General features: G+C 43.1%; 2 protein-coding genes across 2 annotated transcripts; both read left to right on the top strand.

Annotated features, from left to right (window-relative positions):
* Positions 1 to 5,425: 5,425 nt before the first annotated feature.
* On the top strand, positions 5,426 to 6,388 carry LOC121448590 (olfactory receptor 2A12-like). Its single transcript, XM_041652718.1, has one exon. The coding sequence runs from the start codon at positions 5,441 to 5,443 to the stop codon at positions 6,386 to 6,388; it is 948 nt and encodes a 315-aa protein (XP_041508652.1). The 5' UTR covers positions 5,426 to 5,440.
* Positions 6,389 to 15,727: 9,339 nt separating this feature from the next.
* Positions 15,728 to 16,675, top strand: LOC121448651 (olfactory receptor 2B6-like). Its single transcript, XM_041652816.1, has one exon. The coding sequence runs from the start codon at positions 15,728 to 15,730 to the stop codon at positions 16,673 to 16,675; it is 948 nt and encodes a 315-aa protein (XP_041508750.1).
* Positions 16,676 to 19,320: the final 2,645 nt, after the last annotated feature.

The raw sequence follows: 19,320 nt of genomic DNA, 5'->3' as shown, positions 1-19,320 counted from the left end.
AGTTTGGTAACTAAGTGTTCAAATATATGAGCCTGTGGGGCCATTGTTAGTCAGACAACCACAGGCCTCTTTAGAGACCCTACTACTTTTTAATGAACTGGAGAATCCATTTGGCAATTTCAAAAGACTGACTACTACAATTATGAGAGAGACACATTGAATTTGTGTATCTGTTTAGGGTGTACTGACACCTTAATGATAGAGACTTCTGTTACATGAACCACAGCCTTCAAATGACCTCATAAAATGAATTTAACATATACATACACACAAATTAAGGTTATTATGTACTTATACACACATAGATAATATATTTTGATAGAGAAAAATGTTTTTGTTTTGTTTTACCATCCTTTTTTGTCTGACACTATTCATAATGAAATGAGCCCCTGTGTAGTGGTCCATTAATGAGGCATTGTTATCTGGAGGCCACTTAAGCAGTCCCTGGTTGTCAGAGATGTGGATCTGCTGCCTTCTATTCCTGAGGCTCATCGTACTCAACTGCGGTCTGTGGGTCTTTCTGGTGCAGAATGGAACCTCTAGAATTTGATTTCTCCTTCATGCTGACCTCTGGGTTGATCTCATGATCATTGTGAAACTGGCCCAGTTCTGAGGAACAGGAACATTTTTGGTTAGAGCAGAGGTACAGCCATTAGTTTGAACTCATACAATTAAGTATGTCATAGATATGGCAGATTCAGCCTCACCCAAGCAGCAAGTGGCCAGGCCCTGGCGATCATTCTACCATTCACTAAATGGGTGACATTTGTCAAATAACTCATGTCTTCTGCATCACTTTTCATTATCTGTGCAATGGGCAGGTAGGGCCATGCTTGGGGATCTCTTTGGGCTGCAGTGATTTAAAACATCAGGGGCAGCCAGGTTGCTATATTATGAGTCCTCACCCAGAAAGAGAGAAGAACCACCAATAACATTGTTTTATTTTATTTTTCCTCTGACCTTTTTTTTTTCTTTTGCCAAATAACTAATATGCTCTTTATGATACTCTGGGCTTTTTCACATTTCCAAGTTCTGTCCCCTCATGTGACTGTTTCTCTGCCACTTTGTTGAAATCCATGTTTAATGCTATGGGTGTGTGTGTCTTTTTCCTTTTTGAGTCCCTCCCTATGATTCCATAATAAAATCTCAGAGACTAAAATCAACAGAGCATGGTGGCCGTGTCATTCCATATGTGACACTCAGTGACTTCTGTCTTTTTCTTGCTGAACTGTGTCCTTATACATCCTGGTTAAGAAAACTCTGCCTGGATTCGAATGTACTCAGAGCTGATGAGGATCAACAACAGGAGTGAGGAGATTTGGGGTCAGAGCTGTGGAACAAGGCTTAACAACAGCGCTACAGGGGCCAAGGTGCTTTTGATTAGTGCTGATTGCCAATTACTAAGGTGTAAATACACCTATGATGGCCAATGTCGTGGTTGTGATGCATTCCTCTGAACAGCTGCTGAGATTGCATGTCATTATACAGTGTTTCAACCATCAGATGCGCCACACTAACCAACTGCTAGAACACAGAGCACAGGAAATGGGGTTGCTCCTCAGGAAGTGCAGAGTTCAGAGCTTGTGCTGCCTTTAAAATGGTCAGAGTCAAACTCTAGCCTCAGACGTTGCCTTTACTCAGGTGCTCTACAGCTGAGCCACAATCCTAGGTGCTCTGTCTCTGTTTCCAATACAATTTTATTAAATGATTAGCCTTTACTATTGACTTTCTTTAAGGAACAGCTCACAGGAATTCTAACCCTTTATCAATCAATCACACGTCACAGGAATACTTTATAGTCCAGTCTTCTCCTTTTGAATCCTTAAGAAACCAAGACACTGACAGCAGGCACGGGTGGAGATTCCAAGTCAGGGAACACTGTCAAGAACTTGTAGCAGGGTGGTGACATCATCACATTTATTTTATAGCCTGCTTAGAAGGGGAGAGATTACTATCGGAATTTCACAAGAGAGGCAATTGAGGCAGAATAACAGCAAGGTCAAGAGAACATACTCCAGAGCTTGATACATTTGGACCCAAATTCTTATTTGCATCTAAAATGCAGGACCCCCTCAGAGAGTTTTCTCACTGCACTCTCATGGAGATGTCACTGCTGACTTCCATGCTACTATGTCATGGTTGACTGTTTTTATTTTTTCCCCATGTATCAGCATTTTGTGTATACAAACATTCATACATACATACATGCACACAAACATATGTACAGCACATGTATGCTTGATCCTTGGGGAGGTCAGAAGAGGGTACTAGATCCTATAGAACTGGAAATATAGATGGTTTGAATTACCATGTCTCTTAAGGAAACCCAACTGAATTCTCTGCAAGATCAGCATTCACCTTTTTCTCATAAGCATCCTCCAACTCCCATTATTGTTATCTCCTCATTAGCGCCAGAGGTTCTAGGTAACTTGCTTAGATATAACGCGGCAGAGCAGGGAGGACTAAGATTTCTCCAAAGTAGTTGAGGAAAGAAGAAGACTGTGGCTCAAATATCGACTCATTGAGTGTTAGGACTCAGGGGTTGGGCAGTAAAAGAGGAGTCAGAATGAGAACTTAAGTTTTTGACCTGTGTACCAGGCAACCAGATTCCTCAATTAGTCTAGAAAAGGGGAAAGGTCACCACTCCTCCTCCTATGGGTTGTTTCCTCCTGCTCTATGCCCAAGGGCCTCCTTGTAGTGCTCGTATTGATAGCATCTGGGGATAATCTCAGTAACCCTACTGGGAACAGAAATGGCCCTCTTCCATCTCTCCTAGTGAATCCCAGAGAGGAGATATGATCATTAAACCTCAGCATCTGGTCCTACTGGGAATAGGTAGAGATGTTTGAGCTCACCTTTGTTAAGCAGGATTGTACGGGTGCCAACTTCAGGGGCTGGGGCTGGCCTACTTACAGAGGACGTGAAAGATTCAGTCCCTCAAACGCTACAGCACCTTGGAATGTTTCTGTACATTCAGCTGCCTAGAATCCCATCACTCTGGACTCAGTTGCTTATGGGGTTTCTTCATAACAGCAAGAAACTGCCACTCAGTACACAATCCCTGGATTTACAAGTGGTAAGACAGTCATTGATGGTTTTTTTTTTTTTTATGGGTAGGGTTCAGGCATCTGTGGGTCTAGAGATAAAAATTAGTCAAGCATCCATCTCCAGGTCTTTCTTTCTTTCTTTCTTTCTTTCTTTCTTTCTTTCTTTCTATTTTTTTACCAATCTGTGTCCTTACTTCCTTCTTCCTTTCTCCTGTTTTTAAAGTAATAAATATTTACCGAATATCTGTCTGTTTTAAGTCATGTTGAGACTGAACTCAGGACTCCATATCTTTATGTCTCAAGAGAAGCAAAAAGCCATATCCATGAGAGCACAGCGATGGTCAGTGTCTTTGAAGGAGACACCACAGCACAAAGGTCCAGCTTCATGCACTTTGTGGTCAGACAAATAATGATTTTTTGTTTCATTTACTTTGTTGTGGTAAAGGGGGTAGGTAGTCTGTTGTAGCCTAGCTTGACTTAATGTTCTATATAGTGAAGAATATCCTAGGGTCCCTGAACTTAAACCATCCAGATTCAAGCATATTATGTATGTTGGAGCTAACATATGTAGATTTTTTCTTTTTCTGGTCTGAAACTCCATCCTGATATCTTTATCTGTGAGTCCAGCACTCATAGAATTGGGTCACCAACCTGCTGGGACACTGTAAGCAAAATCAAAGATAACTGGGCTGAAAAACCATAAGAAGCAATGGGTGACTAAATTGTATCCACGTACCACAGAAATTATGCCTCAAATTCTGTTTCCTTGGATCCTTCTACTTTCAGTACAGATCAGGGCATCTCACATTCAGACAGGAGGGAAAATCTCCTCATGAGAGCTGGTCTGTGGCTAGCCATCCAGCTCTGTCCTAGGAGGGCTCTGGCCTGTGCTGAATCTCAATTAACTCAGCTAGATGGACAATGGACTTTGTCTTCTTCACCTCTTCACTCCAGAGCCTGTAAACCAGCATCAGAAAAGGTGATTGAGAGGCAGGCTCTGATGTCACACCCCCTAAACCTACGCTTCCCCCAAGCTGGGCTTGCAATCTGAAACAGACTGCTCCAAGCCTTAGGTTGTCACATAGAACACACAGGTGGAAACGCTTCTTTCTGTGAACTGCTGTTTTGTTAAAATAAAGTTGGTGGATCACTGGAGGGAATACATAAATTATCTAAGACAAATATTAGTTGATTTTATTATTAGCAAGCTTAGGGAAATCACCCATACAGCTACACTCCATCCGAGATAATTTCTCCTTAGTTATATGGGATTTCAGTTAACAAGAGAGAGAAAAAGGGTTTGTCCAAGTGTTTTTGTTGTCAAACCGATATCAGACCCCCCAGGATTCTTCAGATTGCAACCACCCAGTGAAGAAGAAATGCAGGTTGTATCTTATCTGTGTTAGGGTGGGAGTTTGTAGCACAAGAGGGAAGGCTTCCTGGCTTTTCTGAGTCCTGCTGTGGTCACCATTTTGGCAGCACTGTGGAGGTGGTGGTTCTCCTCCATGATGAGAGGCTAGGGGCATCTTAGTGTATGAGGGCGGCAGAGGCATGCAGAATACTGGTAGGGCTTTAATGGGAATATGTGTGTATAGAGAGGCGATGGAAGAGACGGTTGTGTGCCGAGGCTAGTCTCCACAGGGAAGGGGGTTTAGTATTTAATGATCTGTGCATCCCACTCAAATTACAGAGCATGGGAGATCTTAAAAGGTTTCAGCAGGGGCCAAATAGGAGCAGTATAGAAACTTTGAAAAACCACTGCAGCAATCACAAGAAGAACGTGCTGAGGGGTGCTTTCTCAGTTGCGTTTGCCTTGTTCCTAGAGACATGGTCTCTCAGTTAAATGCAGTCCCCTCATTTCAACTAGAGTAGATAGCTTTCTTATTCTGGGGATCCCCTGTCTCTCCCTTCCTGAGACGGAATAAGAGTGTGAGAGTGCACACATGTCATGTATTATGTTCAGGTTCTAAGAGTTATGTGAAAAGATTAGCTATTCCTCATTCTCCTGAGACATTTTTGTCATCAGCCTCATTTGATAGATGGAGAGACTGAGACATTGGGAGGTTCAGTAATTTGAGAAGTGTACACAGAAGTTAAACAGTGTGCTCAGAACTCACACCTCACCTTTTCTTAATTAAAAACTACTGTTTTTTATTTTATACATATGTCTTTTTGCCTACATACATGCCTGTAACCATGTGTGTGTGGCCTGTGGAAGTAAGAAGAGGGAGTTACATTGCCTGGGACTGGAGGCACAGACACTTCTGAGCAATCTGTCCTTGGAACAGCAGTCAGTGCTCTTAACCTTTGTGTCAATTCAATATCTGTTATCTCCCTGTTCTGCCTGTGTCAGGTGACTCTTATATGAATATGATTCTCTTTCAGCCTCCATTATGTGGGTGATTCCAGGACATAACCAAACCCGGGTTTCTGAGTTCATCCTGCTTGGCTTTTCCAGTGACCCCACGACCAACAGCATCCTCTTCATTGTGTTCCTTCTCATCTACTTGAGCTCAGTCATGGGCAATGGGCTCATCATCCTGCTGATCTGCCTGGATATACATCTGCACACTCCCATGTACTTCTTCCTCTGCATACTTGCCATGTTGGATATGGCCTATGTCACCACCACCATGCCCCAGATGTTGGTGCATCTTCTTGCTCACTCTCACACCATCTCCTTTGCTGGCTGCTGGATGCAGATGTATGTGTTTGGTGCTCTGGCTTTAACTGAGTGTACCTTGTTTGTTGTCATGGCTTATGACAGATATGTGGCCATTTGCTACCCACTGCATTATACTGTCATCCTCAACTGGGGACTGTGCATACGACTGTCAACTGGATCTTTGGTCTGTGGTTTCCTCTCTGCTTTGTTACATACATTCTTTACCATGAGTCTACCATATTGTGGACCCAACAAGGTCAACCACTATTTCTGTGAAGGCCCTGCAGTGCTTAGCCTGGCTTGCATGGATACTCACCTCATTGAGATGGTGGACCAGGTCTTGAGTGTTTTTATGCTTCTTATTCCAATTTCCCTTATTGTGGCCTCTTACATTCAAATTGCCATGGCTATTCTCAAGATCAAGTCCAGCCAAGCCCGCTGCAAGGCTTTCTCTACCTGTGCCTCCCACTTGACTGTGGTCACATTCTTCTATGGTCCAGGCACTTACATCTACATGAGACCCAACTCTAGCTTCTCCCCTGAGCGAGACAAGCAGATCTCACTCTTTTACAATGCCTTTACGGCATTGCTCAACCCCATTGTCTACAGTTTGAGAAACAAAGACATCAAGAGGGCATTTCTCAAGGTAATGGCACATGGTAGGGTAGACTACTGAACCAGGATCCAGGAGACACTGGAGTGGATTATCCACTTTTTGGTAAAGGGACAGAATCGTAATTTTATTTAGCTGTCTTGTGTATTTGACAAACATAGTACATGGTAACTTGGACAAAGCACTGTGAAACTAAGCTGACTATCTTGATTTACAGGCCACTTTAACATATAATTCTGAACACCTCTGTAATCTTACTGCATTAGAAGTCTAAATAATCATTTGTTGTTCATGCTTGTAGCTGTGGGTTCGGAGTGACCTTCTGTTCTCTCACATCCATCCTGAAGGAGGAACCTTATGTCTAACATGTCATCCTAGAACAGAAGGAAAGAACATTGGGCAAACTCACTATGACTCAGCTTCTCAAGAAAGGCCTGTGTCTCTTTCTACACATTCTCTCAACCAAAAAGTAGTATGATTCAGCCTGACAACAGGATGTGTGAAGTTTTTGTGTGTGTGTGTGTGTAGAGAGAGAAGTAATACATGTTCTGTGTCCATGGTCTGATATGTTGGTTTCTCTACTTAGAAGTGAGCAAGTCATATGCATTACGTATCCTGGTGTAGTTTCCAGAACACAGCAGCATACCTACAAACCAACACAAACATGCTAACTGTGGACAGCATAGTAGAGACAGCAGAAGCTGAGGCACTATATGCCAAGTAGCACAGCGTGTGTTGTTAGGACAGAGGTTAGCTGAGAGATTGTGGAAAAGAGGTAATACGCTCAGAGAATGAACTTCACATGTAATTTCAGTGTGGTCTATAGAGAAACCAGATATTGCCTCTTCTGTCAAAAGCGATAATGCTGGCAGTGAAGGGAGCTGGGGTCTCATCGGAGCCTTTCCAAATTTTCTCCTATAGGCAGTAGCCAAGGGCATGTCCAACTGTTGACTGCTGACTGCTGGCTCCCTTTCCACCCTTGGATGGAAATGGATTGCCTACCATCTTGAGAGAACCTTTTAACTGGCCAATCAGCAGATTCCTCTATGACTGACCTATTCTTTCTTAAAGAGGCCTCAGGCTTTCCAGTTCTATTCTGTGGTCAGGTATTTCTAGATAATGGGTACCCTTCATTCATAGTCAATAATCCTTACTATTGATATATATATTCTCATATATCCTGGGCTATCCTGAAACATTACACATTTTGAAGATTACCTTGAACTTTCAATCTTTTTTCCCTGTCCTCCCCAGTGCTGGGATTATAGCATGAGAAACCACACCTGGGAGAATTTTTGTTTTTCTGATGATATCCTTTGTTTTATAAAAGTTTTTACCTTGATAAAATGCAATTCATATACTTTTAAATAAGTTAGATTTTCCCTATATAGCCCTGTCTCTTCTGGAACTAACTATGTAGCTCAGGCTAGCATTAAACTCAGAGTTCCTCCCATATCTGACCTAGGAGTGTTGGTGTTATAGGAATTCTCCACTTCACCTGAGCAAGAACATTTTTTTTATTTTTCCATTCAAATATTTACACTTTCTTCCCTCCTCCCAATCCCCTCCTGCTCCCCAACACCCCCTTCTTCCTCTCTCTCCCTGCTTGAGAGAGGGCAGGGAACCCTGCCCTGTGGAAAGTCCAAGGCCCTCCCCCCTACATCCAGGCCTAGGGAGTTGTGCATCCATATAGACTAGGGTCCCAAAAAGCCAGAACATGTTGTAAAAACAAGTACCAGTGCCTTTATCAATGGCTTCTCAGTCAGCTCCCATTGTCAGCCACAATCAGAGAGTCCGGTTTGATTACATGCTCATTCAGACCTGGTCCAGCTAGATTTGGTGAGCTCCCATTAGAACAGGCACAGTTATAATGTGGACCAACTCCTCACGGTCCTGACTTCCTTGCTCATCTTCTCCTTCCTTCTGCCTTTCAACTGGACCTTGGGAGCTCAGTTTGTTGCTCTGATGAGGGTCTTTGTCTCTATCTCTATCCTTCGCAGGATGAAGATTCTATGGTGACATTTGAAATAATCATCAGTGTGATAGTGGGGTAAGGACAGTTCAGGCACCCTCTCCTCTGCTGACCAAGGACCTAGCTGGGGACATCCCCGTGGACACCTGGGATCCCCTCTAGAGCCAAGTCTCTTGTCATCCCTAAAATGGATCTCTTAATGTAGATATCTTCTTCCCTGCTCCTATATCCACCCTTCCTTCATCTCCACCATCCCACTCCCCCAAGCTCTTGCCAGTTTTTCCCTTCTCACTTCCCTCTCCCCCTCTCCCTTTCCCCCAATCTCACTCCCACCCTTGCTCCACCCCCATGCCCGGCAATCTTGTTTGCTTCCAATTTCCAGGAGGCTCTATATATGTTTTTCTTTGGGTTCACCTTGTTATTTGGCTTCTCTGGGCTCTGAGCAAGCACCTTTATTTCTTGTTATTTTGCAGTAGATCTAAGAAATTGTTTCTTTATCCAATGTCATGAAAATTTACTCCCCCCCCTTTTTTTTAGATTTTGACTCTTTCTGAGTAGTGTTATATGGTATGTAGCAAGGGCCCAGTTTTTCTTGTGACTATCCATGTGTGTGTTCCGACTTTCTCTTCAGACTTTCTTTGACCTCCAGGCCCCAAAGAATAACATGGAGCCATATTGCCCATTATGAAGCTTTGCTGTAAGCTTAGGCTTATTCTCAACTAGCTCTTACAACCTAATTCTATTAAAGTCTGCCACGTGATTTTTTTCCTCTCTTCCATTCTGCGTGTCTCACTTGCTTCACATCCTAGCTGGAGTCTCTCTTGTGTACCTACATTCATCTCAAGTTCCTCTCTTCCCCCAGAAGTCCTGCCTATTCTCTTCTGTCTAGCTATTGGCCATTCAGCTCTTTATGAAATCAACAGTAGGCACCTTACGCACAAGGTGAACAAATATCCTGCAACATTTCCTCCTTTTGTCTAAGTAAGTGAAGTGTTTAACTCTAACACAGCAAGAGAAATTATCAAGTAGAAATTACATTCCCAATGCCCAGTTCAGTAGTTTTAACATTTGTAGTAATTATTATCTATACTGTCTTGATGAGTCCAAAGTTTTTTGCCTAAACCACTTCTATCATAACTTGTACTGCCAACCTAAAAATATCTTTTTAGACCTTAAAACATTTTCTTAGAAAAGCATGTCATTTTATGTCCTTCAACCACATAAACTTTGCATCTCTTTTGGAAGTTTATTTTCTGAATTTGGCAGCAAAGAAAATGTAGTTATAATTTTCTAGTTATACAAAGGTACCACTATCTAGTCTTTATGCTCCATCAGTGACACCACAAAAATAAAAATTTACCTGAGAAAACAGGAAGTGCAGGGAAGCAGCTTCAGTATGGGAGGAATGGGGGAGTGTGGAGGGGAAGGGGAGAAGGGCAGTAGGGAGGAGAACATAAAGGAATAGGATGGTCCAGTTGGGGTAAGGACAAAGAAAGAGAGCAAGGAAAGAGAAATCTTGATAGAGGGAGCCTTTATGAGGTTAGATAGAAACCTGGTACTAGGGAAATTCCCAGGAGTACACAAGGGTGATATCTAAGACTCTAAGCAATAGTTGAGAGGGTGTCTGAACTGGCCTTTCCCTGTCATCAGGTTGATGACTACCTTAATTGTCATCATCAAACTTTCATCCAGTATCTTAGGGAAGAGGTACAGAGATCCACACCTAACAACTGGACCAAGCTCCAAGAGTCCAGTTGAAGAGGGGGAGGAATAATAATAAGAGCAAAGGGGTCAAGACCATGATAGGGAAACCCACCAAAACAGTTGACCGGAGCTAATGGGAGCTCCCTGACTCCAGACTAACAGCTGGGGAACCTGCATAGGGCTGAACTTGGTCATCTGAATGTGGGGTTCAGTTGTGTGTCTTGGGCAGCAGGTGGAGCCACAGGCAGAAGTTTCTGTCCTGCTCAGTCCCACAGCTTTTCAGTCCCAAATAAACACATGGAGGCTTATATTAATTACAAACTGTTTGGCCTATTGTTTAGGCTTATTACTAACTAGCTTTTATGACTTAAATTTACCCATAATTCTTTTCTATGTTTAACCATGTGGCTTGATACCTTTTATCAGTAAGGCATTCTCATCTTGCTTCCCCTGCTTCTGGATAATAACTGCATCTCTGCCTTTAATTCTGATCCTGGAATTCTAGTCTGGTTGCCTTGCCTATACTTTCTGCATGGCTACTGATAAGCCAGCATTTTATTAAACTAATATAAATGACAAATCTTTACAACACACAAGAGCATTATCCCAAGCAGTTTTCTCACCTCTAAGATGAGATTTTGGGAAGCATCTAGTTCAAAAATTCTTTTTCTGTGGAAGACCTAAATAGGCCAGAAGAGTGACTGAAAATTGGGTCCTGGTGTTGGCTCCCTTGTGGTCCTTACCTCCAGTGCCAAAATGGAGACTTGAGTTTAAGGACAAGTTTCTACATCCCTCCAGGAGTTCTAGTCTCCCCTCCAGAGAGTTTCCTGCATGATGATTGTACCTATTTGGAATCTTCCTCTGACTAATGGGATCCCTTAGGACTGGAAGGCCCTTGAGATAATACTGGGATCCATCTTGGCTCCAGCCATAGGGACTCTTTGATCCCTGACACCCATGAGCCTCATTAATACAACAGCCAGAGCATCTTCAAGGGAGCTGCTGAGACTCAGTGGCTCTGGAGAGTAACTGAAGTAGAACCCTCTTACAGCCCAGTACCTGGATTATGGAACTGGCTAAGGCAGTTGTAAGACATGGGTATAAAGCAGAGGTGTACACTGCATCTGGACTCAGGAAGAGAAGATAGGTAATGAGCTTGAAGATAAGATAAGGCCCTGAAAAGGCAATTCCCACCAATCTACCAGTAACCACTGCTCCAACACTGTGGTGCATCAGGATGGCACTGGAATACAGAGGTGGATTTTTTTTCTCTGTAGCTGTGCACCATCAGGCAAGTTACTCTCTGTCTCATTCCCCTTTCCTAAACCTTCCGAATAAAAGAGCTTGTAATGATAAACTAATATAATAATAAAAAATATTATTTTTAATACTCTCTTGCAGGCACCACATTAAACACATTTCCATTAATGCTTTAGTTAGTTATTATCAACACCCTTTGAGATGGATTCTGATTTTTAGATGAGGGTGGAAACACAAGGAATTTAGGTAATTTTCCCCAGGCTACTCTGTTAATTATCAGTCAGGACTAGCTTCCAGCTCTTGGTCTACTGCCCATGATCTTTGGTGTAAGGTAGCCAGGTCAGGCCCAGGAAAAAGTTGCTTCTATTGGAGGAGAAGCTCATTTGAGAAATGTAAAAACTTTCAGCATGTTCTTGATAAATTTCTACAAATTTCCACAATATTTGAACAATGCTCAAATCGAACAAGGAGAGACTTAGAAATTCTCTCCGAAGACCACGCTTGAGCAAACCCTTGTATAAAGTGAGAGTGTGGCCCACAGAAAGATAATTTCCAACAGTGGAAACAGAATTCTAAAAAAGTGCAGAAACAGTAGCATTCTTTGAGTGAGGCTCTGCAAAGAGGGTGTGGCTGGAGCAGATGGAGAAGTGAGAAGTGGGAAGTGAGGACTGGGAAGTGTTGAGTGATCTTGAAGCACTCAGGACTTTGGCTTTTCCTGGTGACTCAATAAGCCACTATAGGGCCAGCAAGATGGCTCAGTGGGGAAAGGAGCTTGCTGCTAAGCTTTCTATTCACATTGATCCACTTGACCCACTTGGTGGAAAGAGAAAGCTAACTCCTGTGAGTTTTCCTCTGACCTCACAGGTATGCTGTGGTGTGTGTGTTACCCCACATAAATGTGCACATGCACACACAGATAGATAGATAGATAGATAGATAGATAGATAGATAGATGATAGATAGATAGATAGATAGATAGATAGTAATACTTTTAAAAAGAGGCCACCATAGTGGTGGTGGTTGTTGCTTTAAGTCAATATCTTGTTCTATAGCCCAAGTTGGCCCTAAGCTCACGACTCTGCCTCTCAAGTGCTGGGATTGCAGGTGTGTGTGTGTGTGTGTGTGTGTGTGTGTGTGTGTGACCTCAACCAGCTCCACTGGAGGATTTTAATAAGAGGATTTGCATGATGACCTTTTAAACACATTCATCCTAAATAACTGTGTGGAAAGAAGACTGTGGGGAAAGAGGATGAGAAATGGGAGTATTTGGGGGTGGGTACTGCAACACTTCTGACAGGAAAGGATAACAACTTCGGCAATGGTGGAGATGGTGGGTATGGTGGATGTGGTGGACATGGTAGACATGGTGGATGTGGTGGATGTGGTGGACATGGTGGATGTGGTGGACATGGTGGATGTGGTGGACATGGTAGACATGGTGGATGTGGTGGATGTGGTGGATGTGGTGGATGTGGTGGACATGGTAGACGTGGTGGACGTGGTGGACACGGTGGATGTGGTGGATGTGGTAGACATGGTGGACATGGTGGATGTGGTGGACATGGTAGACGTGGTGGACATGGTGGATGTGGTGGATGTGGTGGATGTGGTAGACGTGGTGGACATGGTGGATGTGGTGGATGTGGTGGACATGGTGGATGTGGTGGATGTGGTGGATGTGGTGGACATGGTGGACATGGTGGATGTGGTAGACATGGTGGACATGGTGGATGTGGTGGATGTGGTGGACATGGTAGACGTGGTGGACATGGTAGATGTGGTGGACATGGTGGACATGGTGGATGTGGTGGATGTGGTAGACATGGTGGACATGGTGGATGTGGTGGATGTGGTGGATGTGGTGGATGTGGTGGACATGGTGGACATGGTGGATGTGGTGGATGTGGTGGATGTGGTGGATATGGTGGATGTGGTGGACATGGTGGATGTGGTGGATGTGGTGGACATGGTGGATGTGGTAGACATGGTGGATGTGGTGGATGTGGTGGATGTGGTGGATGTGGTAGACGTGGTGGACATGGTGGATGTGATGGATGTGGTGGACATGGTGGATGTGGTGGATGTGGTGGACATGGTGGATGTGGTGGATGTGGTGGATGTGGTAGACGTGGTGGACATGGTGGATGTGGTGGACATGGTGGATGTGGTGGACATGGTAGACGTGGTGGACATGGTGGATGTGGTGGATGTGGTGGACATGGTGGATGTGGTGGACATGGTGGATGTGGTGGATGTGGTGGACATGGTAGACGTGGTGGACATGGTGGATGTGGTGGATGTGGTGGACATGGTGGATGTGGTGGACATGGTGGATGTGGTGGATGTGGTAGCTGTGGTGGATATGGTGGACATGGTGGATGTGGTGAGGAGTGATCTTTTTTCTTTCCTCATATTTGAAAAGCAACCAACAATATTTTCTGATGTGTTGCACATGAAGTGTGGGAGAAAGAGAATGTTTGAAAGACTTTGGGGCTCTCTTGTCATTTTAGTCCCCTCCAAGGATGAAATCACCACTAACTGAGTTGAGAAAGATGGTGAAAAGAACAGTACTGCAGAGGGCACTAGAAGTTTGGCTTAGGAAATGACAGATAACATTTTTCATTGCACACCCCAGGGGACATATTAAGAAATCAACTGTATCAATGGATCTAGATGGAACTACATTTCAGACTGATCAGCCTCAAATGCCTGCATTGTGCTAGCAGGTGAGTGTAGATTCAAATTCAGACCCCAACTGAACCCTGTATAACAACATCTGGCCTCTGACACAAATGCTACCTTCATTTTAGGCTGAATTCTGCCCATGGTTTTGTGGAATGTGATTTTAACCTAAATCAAAAATAATCTGCTTTGTACTTTCTGTGCAGAATTTCAGCTACTGTAATCCTGATCCAGAGTTTGAAGGTTTTATATAAAAGAAACCCTTCATTTCCCAATCTGAAATGTGTGCTTTCTGTCCTCTAACACTGCCTAGGTAGATCAGGCTTCCCACACAATGGTATCTAAAGTGGACATGCATTGTATTTGGGACCTTTGCTAAACTCTCTATGAAAATGGATGATGCAGGAGATAAACTTCACACAGTAAGAACATAGGACTTGGAGTTTGCTACCTGGCTTTGCCACATACCAGGCTTCAACTCTAATTCTTTGTAAAGGAAAATAGCGGCTCTGACCTCAGTGGGTGGTGGTGACAATCAGATAACATCACGTGAAGCATTTATTTTTACAGTAATCCTGGATAAATGGCCATTTCCCCTTTCAGGACCTAGAAAAGATGGAAACAGGGGTGGTGGCATTCTGTAGCAGGCATTTAAGAGCCAGCAAAGGGAACAGAAAGAAGAAAAAGTTTGATCAAGAATATCCTCTGTCGTTAGGCTGCCAACCTCAGATTAAGGACTGAGTCCATGTTAGAGTGACCTGCACCCAGCCTTCACGTCTTCTGTGAAGAGGCAGAGCTGCCAGGGTCTCCTCACTACTGCTTAAGGACAGTGTCCAAACACACAGTGATTCCATTCCCAAGTCTGTGCCTTTCATCTTTTTGAGAAATATTAGAAGACAGAACTCTTCTCCGACTTTCAAAATTAGAGTCCCAGTGGTTTTCATTGCGTGTTAATTTGTTCTGCGCACTTGTACTCCTGCAGGAAGGCTTGGGGAGGTAGGACAAGGGACAGAGCTTCAAAAGGAACAGAAGGCAGGGTAGTTTGTTATGTTTTGTTTCATTTGTAAATTTTATTAGGAAGCAAATTGACAAGCATACAGATCAGAAATACAATGTCACTCTTGACAGAGGGCCACACTTGAAGGCATTCAAGGAAGGTCATAAAGTGTTTTTTCTTAAAAATATATGGCATGTGGGTTTTCTACAGAGTCAGAGAGAAAGAAGGGAGAGGGTTAAACTGGGTGCTAGTGATTTTGCCTTTTTCTTACTTTTCTAGGTCTTCTTCTTCTTCTTCTTCTTCTTCTTCTTCTTCTTCTTCTTCCTTGTTTGTTTGTTTGTTTGTTTTACATTGCCTCTTATAGTACCTACTTGTCTTGAAATAATGGCATTAGGGAACAACAGGCATGTCTAGCCTTCTCATTTTGACTGGTTTATGTTTGTGTGTGTGTGTGCATCTGTGTGTGCATCTGTGTGTGTGTGTGTGTGTGTGTGTGTGTGTGTGGCAGGGGTGTGTTCTTCAAAATAAGGCTTCTGTTCTATATAGCATCTCACAGGAACCTTGATATTTATCGGGGATAGTTAGCTGGATAACCCAAAAAGTCCTTAGTGGAATTTCTACTAGGTACTTAAAGTTAGGCAAGGCCAATTTTGATAGACTACTCTCTGGGCATGGAGAGGTGTGTATTTTATCTTCAACTCCCTATCTATGGATTTCACATAGCATTCTATCATGGAGATTGCAAAGGAGTTAGTCATATGTCCTCTTCTCTTTCAGAAGGAAGGCCATGCACAGTAGAGGCTGGAAGAATCACAGCTCTGTAACTGAATTTATCCTCCTGGGCTTCTCCAGAAACCCCAGGACTAATTGGATCCTTTTCTTCCTCTTCCTCTTCCTCTACTTATTTACAGTCCTGGGCAATGGGCTCATTGTTACCCTGATTAGGATAGACACACATCTCCACACACCCATGTACTTCTTCCTTAGCATCCTCTCCCTGCTGGATCTCAGCTATGCTACCACAACAGTTCCCCAGATGTTGGCTCATCTAGTAAGCAAGAACAAGACCATCTCTTACACTGGGTGTGTGATCCAGATGTACATTTTCTTGACATTAGGCATCACTGAGACCTGGATTTTTGCAGCTATGGCCTATGACAGATATGTTGCTATATGTTATCCACTCCATTATGGAGTCAAGATGAGCCAGACCCTATGCATAACCCTGGTGGCCAGCTCTGCCCTTTGTGGTCTCATCTGTGCTCTCGTCTGCACAGTCTTTGCAATGAATCTTCCCTACTGTGGCCCCAATGAGATCAACCACTTCTTTTGTGAAATTCCTGCTGTATTGAAGTTGGCCTGTGCGGACACATCTCTCAATGACCAAGTGGATTTCATCCTGGGTTTCATCTTGCTTCTTATCCCATTATCCCTCATCCTGGCCTCATATGTTCGTATCTTCATAGCCATTCTAAGGATTCGTTCCACCCAAGGGCGGATGAAGGCCTTCTCCACCTGTGTTTCACACATCACTGTGGTCACCATGTTCTGCATTCCATGCATGGTCATGTACATGCGACCTGGCTCGGAAGCCTCCCCAGACGATGACAAGAAGTTGGCCTTGTTCTATAATGTCATCTCTGCCTTTCTTAACCCCATTATTTACAGCCTCCGAAACAAGGATGTGAAGAAGGCTTTTCTCAAGTTAATTGGAAGGGGCGAGAACACTCAGTAGGCAGTGGAGAGAGGCTGTCTGCAGTGGCTCTGGGCTCTTTTGTCTCACTGAGGTTCTTGGAGTGAATGAGAGAGGAGTCCCAGGATGAGGGAGACACAAGAAGAAAAAGATTTTCACATCCATTTGCGAATGGATTCACTAGAAAAAGACTCAAAGAATTGTGCCCAAGATTAGTCATATCATTGACCTTTTACGACTTTGAAAAAGTCAGATTGGTTTGGAACAGTCACCTCATTTCTCTGAAATTTAATTTCCAGCTGTCAAATGTATTTGGTAATACACATTGTGTCCAAATGGTAGTAACCAACATTACATTTGTGTAACAGTCACTCAGTGCTTTATGCTTTCTTTTAGGGGTGGTTTTCATTTCCATTTTTCTTTTCTTCTCCTATGCCACTTCCTCCTTCTCTTTTCCTTGAGCTGGGGTCTCACTACATTGCCTAGGCTGGTTTTGAACTCAAAAGCTTAAGTAATTGGACTCCTGGATATTTGGACCAACAAGATGTGTTCCTCCCTGACTTACTGATAGATATTTATTGTTTTACTTCACATTTTAACTCTAGAGGTGTATGATATCTCCTTAACACAAATAAAGACACTAAAATACAAAGCACTAAATTTTCTAAATGTCATCAAGATGGAAAGCAACACACCTGATGTTTGAACCCAGGGACTAGTTCCAAGGCCCAGGCTCTTACGTATTACAAGACATAACTCAGAAACATCCAAGAGAGAATCTGGGGCTTGGTTGATACAGTGAATGGCTACAACTGAGGAAAGATGAAAAGACTTAAGAATATTGCTCTAGTTGGGCAGGGTGGGCCATGCCTTTAATCCCAGCACTCCGGAAGCAGAGGCAGGTGAATCTCTGTGTATTTTTGAGGCCAGTTTAGTCTACACAGAGAGTTCTAGGACAGCCAGAGTTAGATGGTGAGGCCTTGTCTCAGGGGGAAAAAAAGGATCTTATTCTCAGGTAATAACTGCAGGACCAGAACCTTGGAGTCTAGAGCTATGATGAGAAATCAGCCTTTCCTCGCCAGAGTTCTGCACCTTGAGCTGCTAGATTGTGCATCGCAATAGCAACATTTCTATCGATAGCTGGAGAGATGACTCAGTGGTTTAGAGCACTTGCTGCTCTTGCAAGGGACCCAGGTTCAATTCCCGAGACTCACATGGTGAGTCACAACCATCCGTAACTCCACTTTCAGGGGATTTGGTGCCCTCTTCTGGCCTCTGAAGGCACTAAGTATGCATGTGGTGCACAAACATGAAAGAAAGCAAAACATTCTTACATATGAAATAAAATATATAAATCTTTCCTGTATTAATTTTTCTATTATTCTAGTTTAAAACAAATCATTAAAGTGCATAGCAAAAAGTAACACAAGCAAATCTTTTAAATTAAGCATTCTTCATATAGACACAAGATTAAATTTAAAAATATCCCAGTTGCTTTTAACTGTTTTGAAAGAAGTTTTGTTTTTTCTGTGTGCTTTTTATTTTGTTTTTTTTCTTATTGATTTTTTGTTTTGATTTTTCTCGAGTGAGAAATAACATAAATTTGGATAGGTAGGAAGTTGGGTGAGTTAAAAGTAGGATCAAAATATATTGTATAATTTTTAAACAATTAAAATAGGAAAAACTAAAAAATGTTTTGCCTGTAGACCAAGAATGCCTGAAAAGTTACAAAAGACCAATAAATGCTAAATGTGTGCTTTGTTCATTAACAGTTTTCTCCAGAAGAGAAAGCAACTGTGGCTTACAGTGCTGCTAATATTCCCCAAGCATTAAAGAACCCGGCTCTCAGGGTGATGTGGGACTTTCAGGGGGAAGTCTCCAGGGCAGGTTTACTGCCTCAGAAACTCAGCCTTGAAGGAGGAAAGCCCTGGAGAAGAGGAGCCTTGATTTCCTACAGATAAAAATAGAGTTGTATGGAGCACATGCTCATTGTGTTTCTTGGGGACTTATTAAGAAAAATGCTTTGGGGTCATCAGAGGGGGCTTGCGAGGGGTATCTGTGGAGACAAAGGGGGATTTCTTCTTAGGATTCTCAAAGCACTGAAAACCCACAGCAGGCCCACTCAATTGTCCCATCTCTCAAGAGGTCCCCTGTATTTGGGCCATTGACTTCTCGGGCGTCTGTATAAGTGTGGGGATACCCGCATCCCCCATTTTCCTAATGTCTTTTCACCTATTTATAAAATTGTCTTGTGAGTTTCTCCTGGAAGTTTACTATTTATTTTCAGATCTTGAAAGTTTAAGAACTCATAATACCATTCAACTCCGGCGTCAGAAGCATAAAGAACATCAACCTGTAAAATGGAGACTAGGTATCCCAGAGACCTAGGGTAGAACTAAACAATACTGTCCAAAAAAGAAGTCAATGAAATGATTCCTAATCTTATTCTGCTATACTCATAGAGAGATAGATAGTGCCTCATCCAGTCGTCATCAGAGAGACTTTCTCTGGCAGCAGATGGGAGTGTATGCAGAGACCCACAACCAGGCATTATGGGGAGAGTGAGTCTAAATGGGGATCCTCTCCTCAGAGCCCGGGGAACCCTGCAGAATAGGGGGAGGAAAGATTGTTGGAGTCGGAGAGGATGGAGGACACCAGGAGAACATGGCCTACAAAATCCACTAAGC

The sequence above is a fragment of the Microtus oregoni genome, unplaced genomic scaffold (genome assembly GCF_018167655.1).
Source record: "Microtus oregoni isolate MIOR12 unplaced genomic scaffold, Mior012 000005F_ref0000423, whole genome shotgun sequence".
NCBI classification, from domain to species: Eukaryota; Metazoa; Chordata; class Mammalia; order Rodentia; family Cricetidae; genus Microtus; species Microtus oregoni.
The sequence above is the reverse complement of the archived record's forward strand: the minus strand, read 5'-3'. Positions and strand labels throughout refer to the sequence as shown.